Source organism: Cotesia glomerata, linkage group LG6 (genome assembly GCF_020080835.1).
Source record: "Cotesia glomerata isolate CgM1 linkage group LG6, MPM_Cglom_v2.3, whole genome shotgun sequence".
NCBI classification, from domain to species: domain Eukaryota; kingdom Metazoa; phylum Arthropoda; class Insecta; order Hymenoptera; family Braconidae; genus Cotesia; species Cotesia glomerata.
In genome coordinates, this window is record NC_058163.1 from 8,710,456 (window position 1) to 8,731,912 (window position 21,457).

A 21,457-nucleotide genomic window follows, 5' to 3' on the forward strand; every position below is an offset into this window, starting at 1 on the left:
AAGGTATTGAATCAAACCCGACTTGAGGATGCAAAACCATCTAAATACCCGATGGACACCAAGTACGAAAAAAATCGTACTGATTCCCCTGAAATAAAAAACGATTACTACGGTAAGCTTATCGGGAAATTACTGTACATCTCAATCAATTCGAGGCCAGATATTAGCGCAGCAGTATCCATACTAGCTCAGCATATTCGAGGCACCCGACAAATCGACTGGCATGAGCTCCAAAGAGTCTGCAGGTACCTGAAAGCTACTAGAGACTACAAGCTTCGTCTTTGTTCCAACTCCAGCGATGATGAAGCACTCATTGGTTTTGCAGATGCGAATTGGGCTGAAGATAGGACTTCGAGAAAATCGAACACTGGATACCTATTTAAGCTGTTCGGCGGCACTATAAGTTGGACAAGCAAGAAGCAGACCTGTGTTTCTATATCATCCACAGAAGCAGAGATTGTTGCATTGTCCGAAGCCGCCAGAGAATGCGTATTAATCCGAAAACTACTCGAGTTCCTCAATCAACCACAGAAATCTCCAACAACAATCTTTGAAGACAATCAAGGATGCATAAGCAATATCCGTTCTCCCGGCCAAAGCTCTCGCAAATCTAACCAAGCCGACTTATTAACCAAACCATTGGGACCACAACGAACATCAATCCTAGCCAAGATGATTGGACTTGTAACAGATCTCCAAGAGTAACGTCATTGAGGGGAAATGTTGAAGTCAATGACTCATTGTCGTATTACTCTATAGTTCTAATATACAGTATCACATATAGTTTCTATTAAATATACTTATTTTCTATTTTCCTAGTTAGTTATGTACAATAAACCGATTCATTCGGACGTGTCATTATAACTCTGCGTAAGGTTTGTTATCACTAGTTATCCTGAATTCCTAACAGTCCTGATCCAGTCTTCCCTGTAACATATATAGGGAAACGAGAGAGGAGGATGTTTATTCGGTATTGTTGCAAAATAATATTGTCTTCTGAGTCCGACATACCCAGGCACCAACACCTAGTCCTGGGACCAACACTAAGTCCTTGCATACGTAAATGTATTTTACCTCCACTAGAAAAAAAAAACACACACACACACACATACATACATACATACATACAGACATACAGACACCATCGCGGGAATAGTCAGGGAAGCTTCCTAGGACCTCAAAACGTCGAGATCTGATGAAAACTCGATTTTCGAAAAACAGGGTGAAAACAATAACTTCCCGATTTTTGAAAATGTTCAATTTTCTTAGTGGGAAGTTAAATAGTATATTATTACACTACAAAGGCAGAAAGTTGAGATTCCCGCATTGCGCGCCATGACGCCCGAGGCGAAGCCGAGGGAATCATGTTGCGCAGTTCAGGGCTCTCAAATTTCTGCCCATGTAGTGTATACTAGTTTTCTTCCTATCCGGTCGAAAGTACGCAAAAAATTGCGATGAAAAAAATTGATGCCTGTCCCCGAAATTTGCGGCACGAGCGAAGCGAGTGCTGCTGGTTGGGGGTAGGCATCAAATACACCTGTCAATAAAGATACTAATTTATAATCTATCATATTACTACTTTCTTTTGAGAAAAGATCTTAATTTAATTAAATAAATTTAAAGTTATAAATATATTATAAATTAACTCTGATTTTAAGAATAAAAAAAAAAACAGAAAAATGAAATAATAAGCGTAAAATGCATAGAAAAAAAAATTAAGAAATAAATATGTTTGTGTATTTTTTCAAATAATTATTTGTTCAATAATGAATTTATTTATTTGAGAATATCTATCAGGATAAAAAATATTTCTCGTTTCTTTTGGTAATTTAAATATTAAACAAGTCTCATTTCATTAAAATAAATATTTATTTTCTATAATTAACTTAGATTAAACCTAAAATCATTGACACATAACAAGATAGATGAAAATTAAATTAGCCGACATTTGAAACTTTTTATAATTTATTTTATTGATAAATAATTTTTAAAAAATCAAAACAAAAATTTTCACATGTAGAAAATTTCAAAAATTATACGTGGAATTTTTAAAAAATAGTTTTTTAGTTCTAGTTTTTAATTAATAAAAAAATCAAAAATCATTGAGTGTCGGTTAACTTAATTTTCATACAAGACAGATACATTCATAACAATCACAAGTAAGGTTAGGCTTATAAACATAAGTTCGAGAGTGAGCGCGACTACCGACTTTCGGGCTTTCTACCGCCTCAAGTCTCGTTGTCAGTGCATGAATGTATTATTTCGGCTCCCCGTCGTAGAGCGCATGCGCGACTCGACCACGGCATAAAAAAGGGCCTTTCTGCCGTGAAATCGCAGCGGGAACCCCGTATTTTCGACCGGCGTAGTAAGAAATAGTATATTACACACCTGTGACAAGAAAATGAGAAATGTCTCAGAACACATATATGTTGCCCGAGGCGAAGCCGAGGTCGACATATATGTGGTCTGAGATATTTATTATTTTCCTGCCATAGGTTTGTATACTATTTTTCTGTCCGACAGAGGCGGAAAGCGGCAATTTCGTTTAGCGCAGCGGGCCGAAAGTTGCCACTTTCCGCCTGGAGGGCAGAAAAATTATTTTCTCATCTCCGGGCGGAAAGCGTCAATTTTCCTCCCGCTGCGCTAAACGAAAATGCCGCTTTCCGCCTCCGTCGAGGAGAAAAATAGTATACACACCACGGGCAGTAAATAAGAAAGCCTCAGATCACATGTTTATTGACCTCGGCTTCGCCTCGGACAACAATTACATGTGATCTGAGACATTTCTTATTTTACTGCCCTAGATGTGTAATATACTATTTATGTGTCTTCTTTGTTTTTTATTAATTTAAATCGAAATTTTTCGATTATACCCACTTTCAATTTTTAACTTCCCGCTAAGAAAATTGAAAATTAAAAAAAATCTTAAGTTATTGTTTTCACCCCGTTTTTCGAAAATCGAGTTTTCATCAGATCTCGATGTTTTGATCGGTCCTAGGAAGCTTTCCTGACTATTTCCGCGGTGATGTCACCGTGTCTGTATGTATGTATGTATGTATGTGTGTGTGTGTGTGTATGTAAATCTCTCATAACTTTTGAACGGATCATCCGATTCGATTGAAATAAGCGGCATTCTGAAGAATTCCTTTGCCCCTAGAATTCTGATACTAATTTACAAAATTTGAGTCGATCAATTTTGAGAAATCTCAAAAATAAAATTTCCAAAAATTTGTTTTTTTGAAATATCTTTCAAACGGCTTAACCGAGCAATTTCAAAAACTAATCAGCTCTTAACTTTAAAAAACCACGTCGATTGCCACCAGCCCGGTTGATTTGTTCGTGAGATATCGTTGTCGAAAAAAACTGAAAAAAATGTTTTTTTTTCAGAATTTCTATAAAATTTTTAGTCTGACCAGTTTACGCTTGAAAATTTTTCAAAGAACTCAAAAAACTGCTTTGAATGCCGTAAATCGCGAGAAAATCGGTTAATTCATTCAAAAGTTATTGCGGATGGAAAATTCAAAAAATAGTGTTCTATAAAACTTGCATTAGACTGTTGAGCTCTAACAGCTTAAAAGCATAGAACAGCGTTTTATTTGAGCTCGCAGAGCTCAAAATTACATTTTTGAGCTTGAAGAGCTGAAAAAATAAGTTGTTTATCAAAAAATAAATTGTTGAGCAAAAAACTAAAAAAAAGAACAATAACGTGTAGAGATATCAACTATTGAGAAAGTTACAGCTCATTTTAAAAAAGTCATTTTTCTTTTAATTCATTAATTTTTTTTGGGTTGGGTAAATTATGAATCTATTAATTTCAATGTTGTTTTATTATGACAGTGATGTGAATAAAATGTTGTAATTAACGGATACCTTAAAGTTATTAAGTATTTCATGTTTTTGAGCCGAGATTCCAATAGAATAGTATTATCGTTTTAATTGAAAACTGTATAAAATTCTCTTTTAATTAACATGTGAAAAACTTACTGTTGAATTGATATTTATTTTTTCAATTAACAGTTGAATTTATTGAAAAATATTTTTAAGTAGTATGATTCTTTATAAAAATTTCTCTCTGTTATATTTTTTTAATTTTATATTTTATTCAATATTACAGGAAAAAGTTTTCCTTGAGTAACATCTGGTTGCCAGATTTTAGTCCTTGAGAAAAATTGGTTTTATGATGTTTAAAAGTATGAATAGATGCATTCAAAACAGAGACTCATAAAAGTAGGTAAACTTCATATTGAGTATACAGGCTCTAGTAGTTTAAAGAAACCAAATGTTAATACCGGATACTTCAACCCACAGCTGTTATAATAGTGTATATAAGTTTTTATGATTAAATAATTCACGTTCAATTGTCCCTAATCCTAAAAAATTACTTTACAACGATTAATTTAAGACAAAAAAATTTCTCCAAGCAATTAAGCAAATGCGTTTAAATAAGTAACTTACTTCACTCTCTTGCTAAATAATTATTCAAAAAAATAATGCCTAAAAATTAACAATTGACAGTTACTTTCAATTTCGTTTCCAGTTCTGAAATTCTCAACTCGGGTATCTAACTAGAACTAATGGTTGTTATACTTATATAAATGTTAAGAAATTCAATATAATACTGATCAAAAGAACCTGATAAAGTATATTCACAATGAATTATTTACCAGTCAATTTAAAATATTCTAGATTTTTTTGTTTTTTACCAAGACTAAATATGACTTCATTTCTCAAACAGTTTTTCATTATTTTTCATCTATGTTATCTACTTCCAAATTTTTTCACTCATATTCTATCAGAAAATGTTTATCCACCTCTCTATTTTTCTTTGCATATTACACTGAGAGAAAAAATTTCTTTTTAGAAAAATGAGCAATGTTGTAATAAGAAATTAATTTGTTGAATATTTTAAGCAATTTTATATCTTAATTGAAGAAATTAAAATGATTCTCACAGTAACTTTCTTGTTAGAAAAAATTTTGCTAATTTTGGGAAAAAAAAATTTTATTGAAAATTCAAAAGTTGCCATCTAAGCGATTTCTTTTTTTTAAATAAAAAAAGGTTTTTTTTTTTTTTTAACAAAAAATTTATTGTACGAAAAATTTGTATTTCCCCAGCGAAGAAATAAAACTTGAAAATTTTCAGCAAATCAATTTTTTGTTACAACAATGCCCATTTTTTTAAAATAAATTTTTTTTCTCAGTAAAATGATAATAGTTTTATTTTATTTTTAATGACAGTAAACGAATACTCGAGTGTGCTCATTGAGGGTCTCGTTCGGGTCTTTGTAAGAAGCCCGAGGAAATTCCCATAATTAGTCTGAGGCCCAAGTTATTAAGGAAATTAAGATCCGAATATACAGATAAATGAGAGTTCTGATATACGTAAGCAACTTACATACTTAGAATGAAGAATACTTAAGTAATGACAAAAAACATTAACAAAGAGAATCTATCTCGAACAGAAAGATTTTGGCATAATTATAGGATTCAAATACTAAGACAAAATATCTAGTAACATTTTAGTATATTAGATTATGGGTATATTAATTAAACAAACAAAAAAATTTATTTAATCAAATATAATGTCTTTATTAAATTATGACTCGAAAGGAATTCACAGATTCGGTAGAATCTGGCGCCAAGTTCCGTTCAAATCCGTTGTAAACGGAGCGCCAGACTACCGACTATGTTTACTGTAAGCAGAACGGTTTTTTGAGGCTGCGAAATTTTATTTAATTCTACGGTACTTTTTTTACCCAATTTGTTTATCATAACAGTAATTCATGATTTATTTCACCGTATTAATTAATTATATTCACTTATAACAATTTATTTACTTGAAATTATTAAATTTTATCAGCACATACTATAGCTCGCTCACAAATTTCGATCCTGACTTTTTTTTTATGGAGAAAAGTCAGCGCCACAGACTAGATAAAATAAAAATGTGTAGTAATCCTCCTATAGATAAGCAACTACAGTTAAAAAAAGTAATTCACAGCTTACATTTACGGCCGCCAGGGTGCACTGGAATTACATCTACATAAACTGTAGCTTCAAGGGGATAGTTTGCAGTAAAAAATGCAGTCAACACGAGATTTAAGTTGTTATCAATTGTAAATTTTCATTATAATTACAAAAAATACTAAAATCCGAACAAAAACAGTTTCACTGTAAAAAAGTCGCGCCAAGTCCACGTTCATAAGACTATTGGGAAAAAAATTTTTTTTCTATACAAAAACGTACACAATAAAAAAATTAAAAAGTCCAAGGAACCGATATGATTGGTTATGATTTTCGGTAATTAAGATAAATTTTCTTGTAAATTTAAAAATAAAAACAAAAATTTTAGAACGTACTTGGTGTGCGTCATTGTGTATTTCAATTTTTTTAAAGTCCTAGTAAATAGATTTTACGAATTTCATTAAAAGTAAAATATTTTGCAACCACGCACACTAAATACGTTCTAAAATTTTTTTTTTTAATTTTTAAATTTACAATAAAATTTTTTTTAATTTCCGAAAATCATAAACAATTATATCGATTACTTGGATTTTTTAATTTTTTTATTTTGTATGTTTTTGTAAAGAAAAAAAAAATTTTTTTTTTCCTAATAGTCTTATGAACGTGGACTTGGCGCGACTTTTTTACAGTGAAACTGTTTTTGTTCGGATATCTTTATAAAGAGCGCTCTTGTAACCAACTGACTCAAACTCAACTGAATAAATGTAACGATCTTTCAGTCACACTCTTAATAATAATAATAATAATAATAATAATAATAATAATAATAATAAGCTCGTGTCAAGCTCGTCGTCCTGATTGTTGGCGTCCTCGGAGGGATGAAACAGTCTTTTGTATCCTCACTTGCCAGAGTTCCAGCTTGCTCATCAAAAGCTGAATTCTTGGCGGTCAGGATGCAGAAGGCTGTCATACTAGGTTCCCTCCGTCTACTTAGGAAAATGACTTTGGCCTGCTGTGATCACTAACCGCCTTGTTGTGCGGAGTGGTCCAGCAGTAATGGATGGAGCTCAGGCTGGGCCCTCGGAGAATCGGACTCCGGGGACAACCCCCCTGAGCATTTAATAACATTTAATAACATAATAATAATAATAAGCGGTGCTTGCTACGTGGCCTCCAAGCGGCGCATCGCGGGAAACGCAGACCATAACACCAGGTCTGTAGGCGAACGACGTAGCCGATGCAGTGGGCCAACTACCCACTGCATTGAAATACTGAGTTACAACAAGACGTAATCTCAGAAGTGCTCCCCACAACCGGTCCTTTTCGGATGAGGACCATTCATCAGGTGGGAGGAGCACGCCGGACCCGATGAACGATGACGACCCTGGCGCTTTAAGGACTTACTTTAAGTGGACGGAGGAACTACGAGTCGACCTCTTGGTGTGCTACCAACGTAGCGAGCCGGGGGTGAGCGGTTATATGGCCCGGATGCACACTCTTTGGAGTGATATGCATCCGGAGCTAGAGCATTTTACGCCTAAATACCTGCGTAATTATGCCGCTTATCTTCGGCGTAATAGAAGATCGCTTGTGCCGGATAGAAGGCAGTCTAATAGACTTTCCTTTCCGGCGCAATTACATCAAGAGCGACGCCGTTCCTCCTTGGATGACAACAATCCCTTTATAGGACGGCAAGTAAGTATATCTAAAAAGATAACTTACTCCCAACAACAGCTAGAAGCGGTAAATGAAGATCTCCGTGCAAACATTCTGGAGGATTCCACCCTACTCACTGTGAGCCAGGTTGTGTATGGTGCAGCAGTTTCGGCTTTTCCGAGAGAGAGACATTGTCTCTCGATCGAGGCAAGGTTGAGACAGCGCATCTCACAACTTGGACTCAAAATTGACAGATCCCGGAAACAGGTCTCCCGCATTCAGTGTGTGATTGAGTTTGAAACAACTCAAAGAGCATACACGCCCCGAATTCGGCGCATTGCTGCTGAACTTCGGTGGCGTCATCACACACTGAATAAGAGTACTCTTCTTGTCATCAAGGAAGAGTCTCTCAATAAATTGCGGGCTCTAGTGACTGCCAAAGTCACTAGAGAAAAGGCTGAAGCGGTTGGTCGACAACTCGTTGTTTCGATCCAGCCCTTCACGCTTTCTGACACCAAAGACCGATGTTACCGGGAATTATCCAACACCTGAGCGGGTGGAAGCTTTTTGGACTGAGTTGTATGGAGATCAACCAAACGTGAACGCCAATACTCCAGCTCTGGACGACTTTAAAGCATTCTGTCAGGAACACCGTAGACAGAATGCTGATGAAGAGAGCCCTGCAGTCAGTGTGAATGAAGTTCGTTCAGCTCTAAATGGCAGCAAAAATTGGGCTGCCCCGGGACCAGATGGCATAAATGTCTTTTGGTGGAAGAAGTTTACTTCTACCCACCTCCATCTGGCCCGTATATTTACATCGTACATTAGAGCTGACGAACCGATTCCAGACTGGCTCGTGGAAGGGCGAACCGTACTGATACCAAAAAGGTGACTTGTCTGACCCAAAGAATTACAGGCCTATCACCTGCTTGAATGCGGTTTATAAAATTTTTACAAAAATTTTAAACAACCGTATTTTGCAGGAGATAGAACCTGTATGGCAACAGATATATGAACAGCGTGGCAGCAAAAGAGGCCTGTCAGGTTGCAAAGAGAACTTGATAGTTGATCGATGTGTCACACAAGATGCGATCTACTATCAACGCAACCTGTCAATGGCCTGGATCGACTATCGCAAGGCATTTGACTCAACTTCTCATGAGTTGATTTTATATCTCCTCAAATGCCTGGGAGTCAATCCTGAAATAGTGGAATGCCTTCGGCGTACAATGCAGCTCTGGCGAACGCGTTTTTACATTGGAAGTGGAAACGCATTGCACATAACCGGAGTTGTAGAGTACAAACGAGGGGTCTTCCAAGGTGATTCCTTGAGCCCTTTGCTGTTTTGCATCTCACTGCTGCCTATATCTGTTGCTCTCCGTAAAACTCGTGGGTACTCTGTGGGGCCTCCAGGTGATCGAAAATACTCGATTACCCATCTGCTTTATATGGATGACCTGAAGCTGTATAGTGCTGATGAAGATCATCTACAGGCGGCCCTTAACATCGTAGCAGAGTACACGCGGGATGTCGGAATGTCTTTTGGGTTGGACAAGTGTGCGGTCGTACATCTGGCGAGGGGTAAGTGCTCTGTTACGGGTGATGATGTCGAGTTGGTAGATGGGAGCGTTTTAAGACAATTAGATGCCGGAGAGTTGTATAGATATCTTGGAATGGAAGAGCACCGCATGCATGCGGTCTCCGAAGTCCAAGCAACTCTCCGTAGCGAGTATGTTAGGAGACTCCGGAAAATCTGGTCCTCCGAACTTTCCGGCAAAAATAAAGTCTCCGCTACTAACACGCTTGCTGTCCCAGTCTTACTATACTCTTTCGGTGTCTTAAAATGGGCCCGAAAGGATCTGCGAGATCTCGACATCAGAACCCGTAAGACTATCAACATGAACCGGAGCATGCACCCCAATTCATCAGTCGCCAGATTATACCTCTCCCGGTCGATCGGTGGGAGAGGCTTGCAGAGCTTGGAGCGGCTTCACGATCGTTTAGTCCTGGGTTTAACACACGAAGTTGTCAATTTCACTGCAGATGAGGATGACTTTCTTATGCAAATTGTTCATAAACATGAGAATGCGCATAAGGGGTCGTTCTTGTATAAGGCAGCTATATATGCAGCAAGAACCCTTGGTCTTGGAGAGATAAACGCTCTTATGGAACTCCGAAAGGAGGAATTCAAGAGCGTCATCAGGAACGCCGAGGAAAAACTACTCCTAGGCGAACTGATGGACAAGTCCATGCACAGCGTGTTCTTCAAACACGTGCGTGATCATGGCTTGTCCACCCAGCTGACGTTTTCCTTCTTAAAGTCAGCTGGCCTGATGTCCGAGACTGAAGGGTTCATATTTGCCTGCCAAGATGGTGTCATTAACACTCTAGAATACCGTAGCAAGGTGCTCCAGGTGCAGCTTCTGGACACGTCATGTAGGATGTGTAAACAACATCCGGAGACGCTCATGCACCTTTTGTCGGCATGTCCTGTGTTGGCGAGAGGTACATATATCCAGCGTCACAACGCTGCCCTGAGAGTACTGTACTACTATCTTCGTCATTACTACAGTATTGATATGACACCAGTGCTGCCTTATCTACCAGGAGATATTCCCCAGGTTGTTGAGAATGACAGTTGCAAAATTTATTGGAACATGCCGTTTGCAACAACTCGGCGGATAGATCACAACAAACCTGATATTGTGCTCTTCGACAAGGCTACTCGTGACATTTATGTCATTGAGTTCTCGGCCCCGGCTGAATACAACATCTCAGCCAAAGAAGAGCACAAAAGACAGATATATCAGGATCTCCTGTTTGAAATTGGCAAATTTTACTCAGGTTACCGTGTCAAGCTCGTCGTCCTGATTGTTGGCGTCCTCGGAGGGATGAAACAGTCTTTTGTATCCTCACTTGCCGGAGTTCCAGCTTGCTCATCAAAAGCTGAATTCTTGGCGGTCAGGATGCAGAAGGCTGTCATACTAGGTTCCCTCCGTCTACTTAGGAAAATGACTTTGGCCTGCTGTGATCACTAACCGCCTTGTTGTGCGGAGTGGTACAGCAGTAATGGATGGAGCTCAGGCTGGGCCCTCGGAGAATCGGACTCCGGGGACAACCCCCCTGAGCATTTAATAACATAATAATAATAATAATAATAATAATAATAATAATAATAATAATAATAATGATATGACACCAGTGCTGCCTTATCTACCAGGAGATATTCCCCAGGTTGTTGAGAATGACAGTTGCAAAATTTATTGGAACATGCCGTTTGCAACAACCCGGCGGATCGATCACAACAAACCTGATATTGTGCTCTTCGACAAGGCTACTCGTGACATTTATGTCATTGAGTTCTCGGCCCCGGCTGAACACAACATCTCAGCCAAAGAAGAGCACAAAAGACAGATATATCAGGATCTCCTGTTTGAAATTGGCAAACTTTACCCAGGTTACCGTGTCAAACTAGTCGTCCTAATCGTTGGCGTCCTTGGAGGGATGAAACATTCTTTTGTATCCTCACTTGCCAAAGTTCCAGCTTGCTCATCAAAAGCTGAATTCTTGGCGGTCAGGATGCAGAAGGCTGTCATACTAGGTTCCCTCCGTCTACTTAGGAAAATGACTTTGGCCTGCTGTGATCACTAACCGCCTTGTTGTGCGGAGTGGTACAGCAGTAATGGATGGAGCTCAGGCTGGGCCCTCGGAGAATCGGACTCCGGGGACAACCCCCCTGAGCATTTAATAACATTTAATAACATAATAATAATAATAATAATAATAATAATAATAATAATAATAATAATAATAATAATAATGACTTATAATAATAACTTATAACTAACTTATTACTATATAGAAGTCTATAAACATATAAAAAATATCTCATGTCATATAAACATCTTTTATCATAGAAACATCCGTTCCTCGAAACTATATTCGATACTTCGGACTAATTATATTACGAGTCTCGTCCTTCGAGATTACATTATAGATTACCTTGTAGTACCGCTACTTCGACTAGTTTTAACCACAATTTTAGAGAATGAATTTTAAATTTACTCCGTCTCCCCTAGTGGAGTGACGCGATGCCAAAAACGACCCGTCGCTCTGAACGCGGAGACGGGGTCGTTTTTTCGAAAAAAACGACCCGAGTCCAGAACGTGAGATAAGCAACGCTAGATGAAAAAATGTAGATTTAAATGTACTTTATCAATATAAGAATTATTTTTAGGGGATTTAGGAAAGGTTTGCTATTATTTAATAAACAATTAATATGATTAATAAGAATAAATAAAGAAAAATAGTAAAGAATAAATTTTAACGGGGAAATGTATAGTATGTGTTTGCTTAAACCGCAGAAAAGAGGAATAGGCTTCTTACCGACTGTAAAATTTTAACTTGAAAATTAAAGAGATGTCGCCACATGAATGTTTTTAATTTTTGAAAACTAAGTCAGATCCGTAAGATTGAGGACGCATTTTAATGAAACTAGCTTTTTATAAATATTGGATAGAAATTAAAAAATTAAATTACAGAGATTGAAGGTATCAACTCGAAGAAAAAAATCATCCTTTAAAGAATATTTGAACATTCAAAAATCATAGGCATGACATATTAATATTTTTTTACTGTACTACAGTAAAAAATGAATGCATAAAAATTTGGAAAAAAGCAACTAGAAATCAAAAATGTTTAACTTCAATGATTTATAATTTGTTGTGAACGTCTCTTTTTACTCATTTTTGGTGAAGCAATATTATTCCCATACTTATATAAATCTAATAAAATTTTTAATTTTTACATAATTTAAATCAAATGTAAATGTATTACTTTCTTCAGAATAACTTTTTTTTTTTTAAATAAATGTTAAGACAATTTTATTTGGAGCATTAATAAAGTGAAATAATAATTTATTTCATTCAAATATTTTGAAAATTTTTTGTTTTGTAAGGATTTAGATTGGTTGACAATTTTTTAAGAAGTGGAAAATTGTGCTAGTACTTCAAAAAAAAGAAAACATCCGCTGACAAGTTTGCATTGAAAATTACAAAAAATTGAAGTGCGAGTGTTTTCAGTCGGATGTTCGCCAAAAAAATTATTTTATGCGTTTATTAACGAAATTTTTAATGTTCTGATATTTATGCTAATTTATTTACATGTTTGTAGTGGAAAGATGTTATTCCCATAATTTTATAAATCGAGTTAAATTTTATAAAGCGATAATTTTCAATTTTTACATCCATTGTATTAAACTTATATTTATTCGCTCTGAGTGAAGCCATGGTAGGGGAAATGAAATCGACTGAAGCGTTCGCAGTGGTTACTTTCGGAGTTACGGGAGGCTATTATTCCTAAAATTGTAAGTAAGTACACGTGGAAGTATTTATTTTGTTTTAATTTTAATAAATTAAAAAAAAATGAGACACCAGAGTTGTTGTGTCTTAAAAAATACCAGCAGAAATATTTACTGCAATCTTTTTTATTTTTTATCATTATACGTACTTGTTGTTGATTCGTTTAACTAAAAAACAAAACTGCAATTATTACACTGATAAAAGGATTTATTAACTATTAATAATTTAATTTATTTGAAGACAATTATTTAATTTATTAAACTTTAATAAATATTTTTTAACATTCAATAAATATTTATTTGGTAGGAAAGTACATTTATTAATAGTTAATAACTATTTATTAATAGTTAACGAATATTTATTAACAGTTAATAAATATTTTGTTGAGTGAATTTGTTTTGCTTGTAATATCATATGATATGAAGATTTCTTATAAACAAAAATCATTTTTATAAATTATTTGTATTAATTATATTACATTATAATAACGTTTATTGTAAAATACCGAATTCTATCATAGCTCATAATTATCTTTTGTATTTATAAATATTAAAAAGGTTAATTTATTTAGTGAATTGAATTATTATCATGTATTCCAGCTATAGGATTATAAAAAGTGTCAAAAGAAAATGCTATTTTTGCTTTTGATTTTAAATAAATATTTGCTAACAGTTAAAAAATATTCATTAACAAACAAATCCTTCTATCGGTGTATAAAATTGTCACATATTTTTTATAACTTTTTTTTTACAATTATTTATAAAATTTATTTATTTTTATGTTTCTTGCTATTGACATACGTATAAAAACATACTCTGACAGCCTCCCGTAGTTCATATTTTGACTGGCGCTGCAGTCACACTCATAGCGAATTGCTTCCTTTTTAGTAATTTTTTTATCATTTAATTTATAAAATTTTTTCTTAAACCATAAAAAAGTGAATAAAAATAATTTATTTCTTCTAAGAATTTGAAAAATCATCCGTTTTAAAAAGTTTTAAGTTGATCATTAATTCTTATAGAAGTGGAAAATTATACTAGTACGTCGAAGAAATAAAAACATCAGCAAACAAATAATAGGTAAGTCAAATATTAATTTTTATTTTCTATTTGTTCAACAGTTATAAAATATTACGTAAATATTCAACAAATACTCTATGTAATAAAATATATTATTCTATCTAAAAGACTAATTACACATCTCTCGCTGGGTTGCTTTTAGTTATGATTTTTTTTTTTTTATTTCAGTTTCGGAATTACCATTTTCTTTGTTTTCATTTAGGCGTTTAATGTTATTTTTTTTTATTTTTGCTTTCTTTAATTTGAATTCGTCTGACGCTCGATTACGTTCGTCGATTAGAGTACCGCTAATCCACGATTTTATTTGTTTCAGTTTGGGGTATCTCTTGTCACCTTCTTTCAATACATTGTTTCGCATTTTTTCACATTCCAAACATAAATCTGTAAAAATTAGAATAAATATTGTGTTTATTAATTTTAATTATAATCTTGGTTAAGGTTTGTGACAAAAAATTCAAAGTTTTATCTCGTATTTCTATGACTTCCTCATCACTTATTAGGATTTTTACACCTGGAGCGTTTTTATCAAAGCCTAACTGCAATCTAATAGCCTTATCAGGCCACTTCATCCTTACCAGCAGTTTAGCTCTTTGTGACATAACTTCTTTTTGAAGCTTTTTCTATATCATTACGGCTGATCGTTTTTTCCTAAAATACATTAATTTTTCGGAAAATGAAGTTATATGATATTTTGTCGTTGAGTCAATTATTATGCAGTCTTAAGGGGACCCGATGGTCTAGCGGCCTAAAATTTAAGATATTTAAAAAAATTTTATTTCTATGTGAAGATAATGACTAATGCTTTCAATTTTTTTTACACTTATTCTATTAATTATTAACTACACAAAACTGAAAAATAAAAATAAAAAAAATTTTTTAATTTGAAAAATGACGCTGAAGTCCCCTCTCAAAAAAAAAATGAACCTAACTGGTGGAGGTAAATTGATCTCTTTCTCTGATCTGAAATAAAAAAATATGACTGATTTTAAATTAGTATAAGTCTAGTTATCGTCGGTACTAAAATGAAAAAAGAAAAAAATTATTTGACAACATGGCGCGGAGTTAAAAGTTAATATCTGAAATTCATTTTCAAAAAAAATACTTTTATCTACGTGCCATTTTGTCAAATATTTTTTATTCTAGTACCGACGATAACTATACTTAAACTAATGAACAATCAGTCATATTTTTAATTTCAGATCAGAGGAGAGATCAATCTACCTCCACCAGTCAGGTCCATTTTTGGAGAGGGGGACTTCATTCCGATTTTTGTGTAGTTGATAAATAATAGAATAAGTGTAAAAAAATTTGAAAGCATTAGTCATTCCCTTCATAAAGAAATAAAATTTTTAAAACAGCTCAAATTTTAGGCCGCTAAATCACCGGGTCCTTTTAAACACTTACGGAAATTTTATTTGCTTTAGAAGTTGAATCATTTGACTTAGAAACGGAAATTACTGATCTTATATTCGGTAATCTGTCTTCGGTTGTCTTCACTGCCTGCGATTTTATCAGCTCACTAACATTACTTGTTATGTTTTGGAGATACTGCTGAATGTTCGCCGAGATTTCTGAAATTCCAGTTTTATTTTTACGATCTTGCTCTTTTTCCTTAGCGCTCTTATTATTTCAGCTTGATGCAAATATCTGTTGTTTATTTTATTTCTTTCTTCTTTTAATAGTGATTGTTCTAATTCCAATAATTCAATTTCGTTTGTTCGTATCGGCAACGATTGAATTATTCTGATTTGTTTCTGTAACAATAAATGATTATTAAGATTATTGTTGCTAATAGAATATAAAAACTATACATATGATGTTCTTATAGGTTCTAGGAAAATTTCAAGTTCCATATTATCGAACTTTTTTTTCTATTTTCAATATCTACATGCATGTTTTATACTAAACTTTCACTCCATTACAATACCAAAATTGAGTGACGTATATTTTTAAATTTAATGAGTCACTTTAAATTTCCGATTGTAAATTTTTGTCAAGCCAACTCTCACTATGGATGCAATAAATGTTGATATATTTAATCGTTTTTTTTAAATATTTACGTTTAATCTCGAAATTTAACGATTCATTAACATATATTAATAACTTGAGACTTATAATATAGGATTTTTCAAGGAAATTAAGCATTATGATTATAAGATTATAATACAGGAAGATTATGAATTTTTTTTATCTCACCAAATTTTTTTTTTTAGCGTTGGGCACAAGTTGAACTGTATTACCATTGTTGTTTTTCACCTCTTGGCTATTGTTAATTTTATTGCCGTTGATTTGTTGACGACTCTCACTGTTAATATGTATATTATTTTCTTCTTCAGTGTTGAGCTACATGATAAGAAAAAAAAAAATTATTTTTATGTTTAAAAATCATTTGACTGTAAATAAGTTACTATCTTCATTACCTATATTTATTATTTTGTAAATAAATATTTATACTAAGCTTAATTAAATCTTTACTAAATCTTTTAATATTATGTTTTTTCTCCAAAAAATACTTATTATATTTCATTAGAAAAAAATTTTTACAACTTTAAGAATTTTAATAATATAAAAGCTTGTAATCACTTATTTTTCAATACTTTAAAAGAATTTTTTTTCATTATCTTGAATTTAACAAAGTTTAATTTATTAACATATGAAAAACTTGAGATTTACGATATATCATTTGTCAAGGGAATTGAAAAATTGTTGAAAAAATAATTTTTACAAAATATTTTTCTAACTTCACTCCTTTAGGAGTTGTATAATGGTAGTCTATCAATAAAACGCATGGTAAAAAATTTTTTGCAGACATTGCTACGCAAGTATAACTGTGAACGCCATATTTCTAAGTATACAAGAATTTCATTATTATTATGGAGCTAAATATATGAAAAAAACAGTTTAGTTATGGTACAAATATGAACAATAGCTCATTTGACGCAGAATTAAAATTTGGGAAAGACAGTTGTTTTTATTTTCTTCTTTTTTTAATTGAAATTTCGATATATTTAGAATAAAAAACCTAAGTTAATCATTAAATCTAAGTTTTTTTGTTAATAACTCGAGAGCTATAAGTGATATTAAAATCCTGAAAGTAGATCCTTAAAGAAAATTTCTAAAACAAAGTCTCAACTCCTGGAACTCTAGTTTTATAAACAATAATTTTTAAAATTATTCTTGAGTCAATAATTTTTTGTCTTGCTTCAAGCAATCATTAATAATGTCCGTAAATCTTAAATTGAATTAATATGAATTATGCAAGCTTCTAGGAATAAATCAAAGATCAAAATTAAATTATGATACAGGAAGATAATAATTTTTTTTTCTTACCGAATTATTTTTTGGAGCGTTGAATCCAACTTGAACTGTACTGTCATTGTTGTTCTTCACCTCTTGGTTATTTTTTATTTTACTGTCGTCAATTTTTTGAAATCTCTCACTGTTCAGATTTGTATTATTGTGGTCTTCAGTGTTGACCTGCACGGTAAAAAAAAAAAATTAGTTTCATTTTTAATAATCATGTCTGTAAATAAGTTACTAAAGTAAAAGACCCAGTTATTGACACTGGTCTAGTTGATTGACACTTGCAATTATTTTCTAATTAAAAAAATAATTAATAAAATTTTCTCAAAACACCAATTTTCTCAAATATTATATTTATTAATTTATTTGAGTCGATTTGTATTATTTAATTAAAATAAAATTGCAAGTGTCAATAACTAGCTCAGTGTCAATAACTGGGTCTTTTACCTTACCTTCATTATCTATTTATTATTTTGTAAGTAGATATTTATATGAAGCTTAATTGTAACCTCACGAAACCTTTCAACATTGTGTTTTTGTTTATTCGAAATATTTATCATAATTCATCAGAAAAAAATTTTAGAAATTTTAAGAAATTGAATAATATAAAAAGCTTGCAATCAGTTCTTTTTTTCAATATCTTCAAAGAATTTTTAAAAATTTTCTTGAATTTAACAAAGTTTAAGTAATTTTTCTAACCATACTATTTTTATAAGATCGTGAATAATTAAAATTTTGCAGCAGCAAATTATTTTTCAAGCAAAAATTAACTTATACATGATTATCATATTATTTCAGTTTTGTCATTAATAAATAATTGTAAATCAATCGAAATTTAAGAATGCATTTGCCGAAGCTTAGAATAATCTGTATGTTGCTTTTTTTATAACTCACTAACTCCCTGGTAGCTCTTTTTGTCAAAATCTACGTATGACGGTAATTTATTTTATTTTTATACCTGCTGAGTATTCTATATTAAAAATAATTTATTTCGATCTATATTAATAAAATTAAATATTCAACAATTAATTTCTTACCGAATTTGATTTATCAAATTGTGACAGATCGCTGTCGGTTAAAAATTGTTCTTCTTCGGTTCCTATGCCTTCCTCCTGTTGGCTTACTTCATTTTCTTCATCGTCACTTTTTCATTTTCCTTGCTGTTATTCAGCAATTCATGATCAGGTTCAATATCCTCCTTAATTATTATAAAAAGAAAAAATACATTAGATGATGGTTAAAAAGTGGTTTTGAGCATATTATTACTATTGCATTATTTGCTGTTTACTCAATTTATTACCAATACAAATTGATTGCCTGTCGTCTCTTGAGTCAATAAATCATAAAATGCTTGGTCGACTTCTTCTATCCGTCTCAATTTCTCTTTTTTCTTTATTCTCTGCAAATAAATAAAAATCATGTAGAACAATTGTTTAACAATATATTAATAGTTATGTTATAGTGGTTATAATTACAGAGTTGGCTGCTGCTATTGACTTAGTCGATTTTATTAACTGGCGTGCTGGCAATTACTTCAGGTTTGGACGAGCAAGGGGTGTCAAATTTTTGAGTTTCGGAACTTTTCTGCGTTTTCCTTGTCCTCTTGCTTTTTTTAATTTTTCCTCCAGATCAGGACGGTCTAGGAATAAAAAAATATTACAAAATTGATTATTTATAAGGTCAATCTCATGACAAATCCAAATCATGTAAATCTGAAATTATTTGATTTAGTTAGAAATTATTCAATTTTTTTATCTCTTAACGAACATTTTTAAAAATTATTTTAAATTTTCGATCAGTCATCAGATATATTTTTTTTTTATAAAATTAATTCTCCTCGTCTTCGTAAATTTAATATATTTAGGTCATGTTTTGTTAAATCAATTATTTTTAAGCTCGACTATAAACAATAAGATTACTAAAATTTTATATCTTTCTTTTAATTTCATTTTTGAATATATTTTTCAGTTGAAAATTCTAAGAAAAACTTTAATTTTAAAATTCATAAATTATCAGCTGCCGTGAAAAAAGTTAATTTTTTTAAGTCTGCTATTACTGATTTGTACTTTTATCTTTCTTTCAAACAAGACAAAAAAATCAATAAATTTCTAAATGAATACCACCTGACATAAATTGGACTGATTTAACCTTTTTTTTTTTTCGTCTTTTTAAGTCAAAAGCAAAAAAAATAATTATAAAGCAATGAGACTGTCAGAAATAATTTCATCAAAAATAAAACGAAATAGAAAACATCTTTAAGTTTTTTTCAAGAACTAAGTCTAAAGATAAAACAAAATAAATTGTTATTTTATCCATTTTTAACAAAACTATAGATTTTGAAAAGTTACATCTAGTGTATTATTTCTAGAATCTACGATCATTATATATATTTTAAAATCATATATATATATATTAAAATTATATATTCTAGAATCAATGGTATCATAAAAAATGAACTAAACATCAATTAATTTTTTCACTTTGTTCCCGGAATAAATACCATAGGCTCTGAGGTTTTCTATATTCTCAATATTTTTCAGTAGCATTTTTTAAAGTAAGCTTGAAAAATTTTTTTCTATGGTCAGACAAAATTAAAGGAACAGTCAGCCTACTTTATGCTATTTGTTTTTTTTGTCCAAAATTTCCTTTTTTTTAAGAAAAAAAATAATAAAAATTTAGTGTTGGGCCTCGAAACAGTTTTATTTCTCTAAAAATATACAGTAATTTTGCTAAAATTCGACAATCAATAATTGATTTCTTTTTCTTCTTTTAAATATACATGGAAAAGCTGAAATTTAATTAAAAAATGTCGTGACGATTTAATTTTTAAGAAAGTGACAACCACTTCACTAATGAAAGCTTGAAACTTTTTAATAATTATTCGTTTGATTTAATTGTGCTTATCTAAAAAAAGTACAACTTGCCCAAGATACAGTCGAGTATGTACATACTCATAGATATGAGTCTATATAGTCAAGTGTATAATGCGTCAGAGCGTACGTTTGTATACTTGTATATAAGCCACTGGGCCTCACTAGTCTGCCGCGAAACGTAAGTTTATCTGTCGGCGACGTAAGCTCATGAGTTTTGCTCCTACCGAAAATCGATATTCGTGTTGTTTTTCAAACGTTCGATGTAAATCAGTGAATTTTCATACATAGCTGTTAAAATAATTTTTAAGCTAGCAGACATGGGTTTTTACTTCACAGTCAAATAATTGGCCTTAAAAAGAATGAAAAAAAAAGTTAACTAAAAATTTCTTTACATTTTCTACGTATTAATTGTGCATTATAAATTTATTTTTTACTTATTCATCTACTTTAAAAAAAACTTGAAATATTTCCATGCTTACTTTAACATCTAAAAAGTCATAACATTACTTACTTCCAATATCAATTATCGATACAACTTCAAGTTTTTGACTCTTGACATCGTGCACTCGATATGTAACTGAAGAATTTTTATTTTTAGGCTGAATGTCTTCAGCTCTTGCCTGAACACCTTCTATCAATATTTTATCTAATGCAATCACACTCTGTGTGTCGGACACATGATTATACGCTAGACAAAATGTATCTTTATTGTCTTTTTTTAGCTTAATTTTGTTAGCCATTTTTTTTTTTATTTACATTCATTTACACCACTATTATTTACACTGCTATTTACTATATTTAAAAAATTAAAAAATAAACCCAAGAAACTGTATGCTGAATCACTTGTGTTCGTACAGACTAACTAACTAAAAAATCCGACAATTCAATGACAAGTAGTTACAGACAACAAGTGGCTAGTATAACCGCCAAAAACACCATACTAAGGTAAATTCATATGCGCCAAGTCGTGAGTGGGGGGTTAAAACTTAAGATCATATTTGTGGTACGTTTGTCACAACAGCGTCTTTTAACTGACCATTGATAGCAATTTGTTTCTCTCCCGGTCGCACTTCTATGTGCTCCTCTGTTAAATATCTCTTACCGATTATATTATTCACATTTTTAATTCACTACACTGTTAATTTTAATTATCATAAAATCTCTTAGTTTACATCACATAAACACCATAAACACTTAATGTTTGTGTGGTTAAAAAGTTTCAA

The 21,457-nt window shown here is 32.2% G+C and overlaps 1 protein-coding gene and 1 long non-coding RNA gene across 2 annotated transcripts; both read right to left on the reverse strand.

Moving 5' to 3' along the window:
- Positions 1-12,883: 12,883 nt before the first annotated feature.
- LOC123266925 lies at positions 12,884-13,167 on the reverse strand. Its single transcript, XR_006509909.1, has 2 exons — positions 13,128-13,167; positions 12,884-12,976 (listed from the first exon to the last, which is right to left on the reverse strand). It is a non-coding gene; the product is annotated as an uncharacterized LOC123266925 (long non-coding RNA).
- A 1,558-nt stretch (positions 13,168-14,725) lies between these two features.
- Positions 14,726-20,974, reverse strand: LOC123267863 (uncharacterized protein DDB_G0287625-like). The gene is made up of 7 exons (XM_044732749.1): positions 20,746-20,974; positions 18,895-19,000; positions 18,399-18,504; positions 17,389-17,535; positions 16,255-16,401; positions 15,463-15,812; positions 14,726-14,803 (listed from the first exon to the last, which is right to left on the reverse strand). The coding sequence occupies exons 1-6, from the start codon at positions 20,972-20,974 to the stop codon at positions 15,591-15,593; spliced, it is 957 nt and encodes a 318-aa protein (XP_044588684.1). The 3' UTR covers positions 14,726-14,803; positions 15,463-15,590.
- Positions 20,975-21,457: the final 483 nt, after the last annotated feature.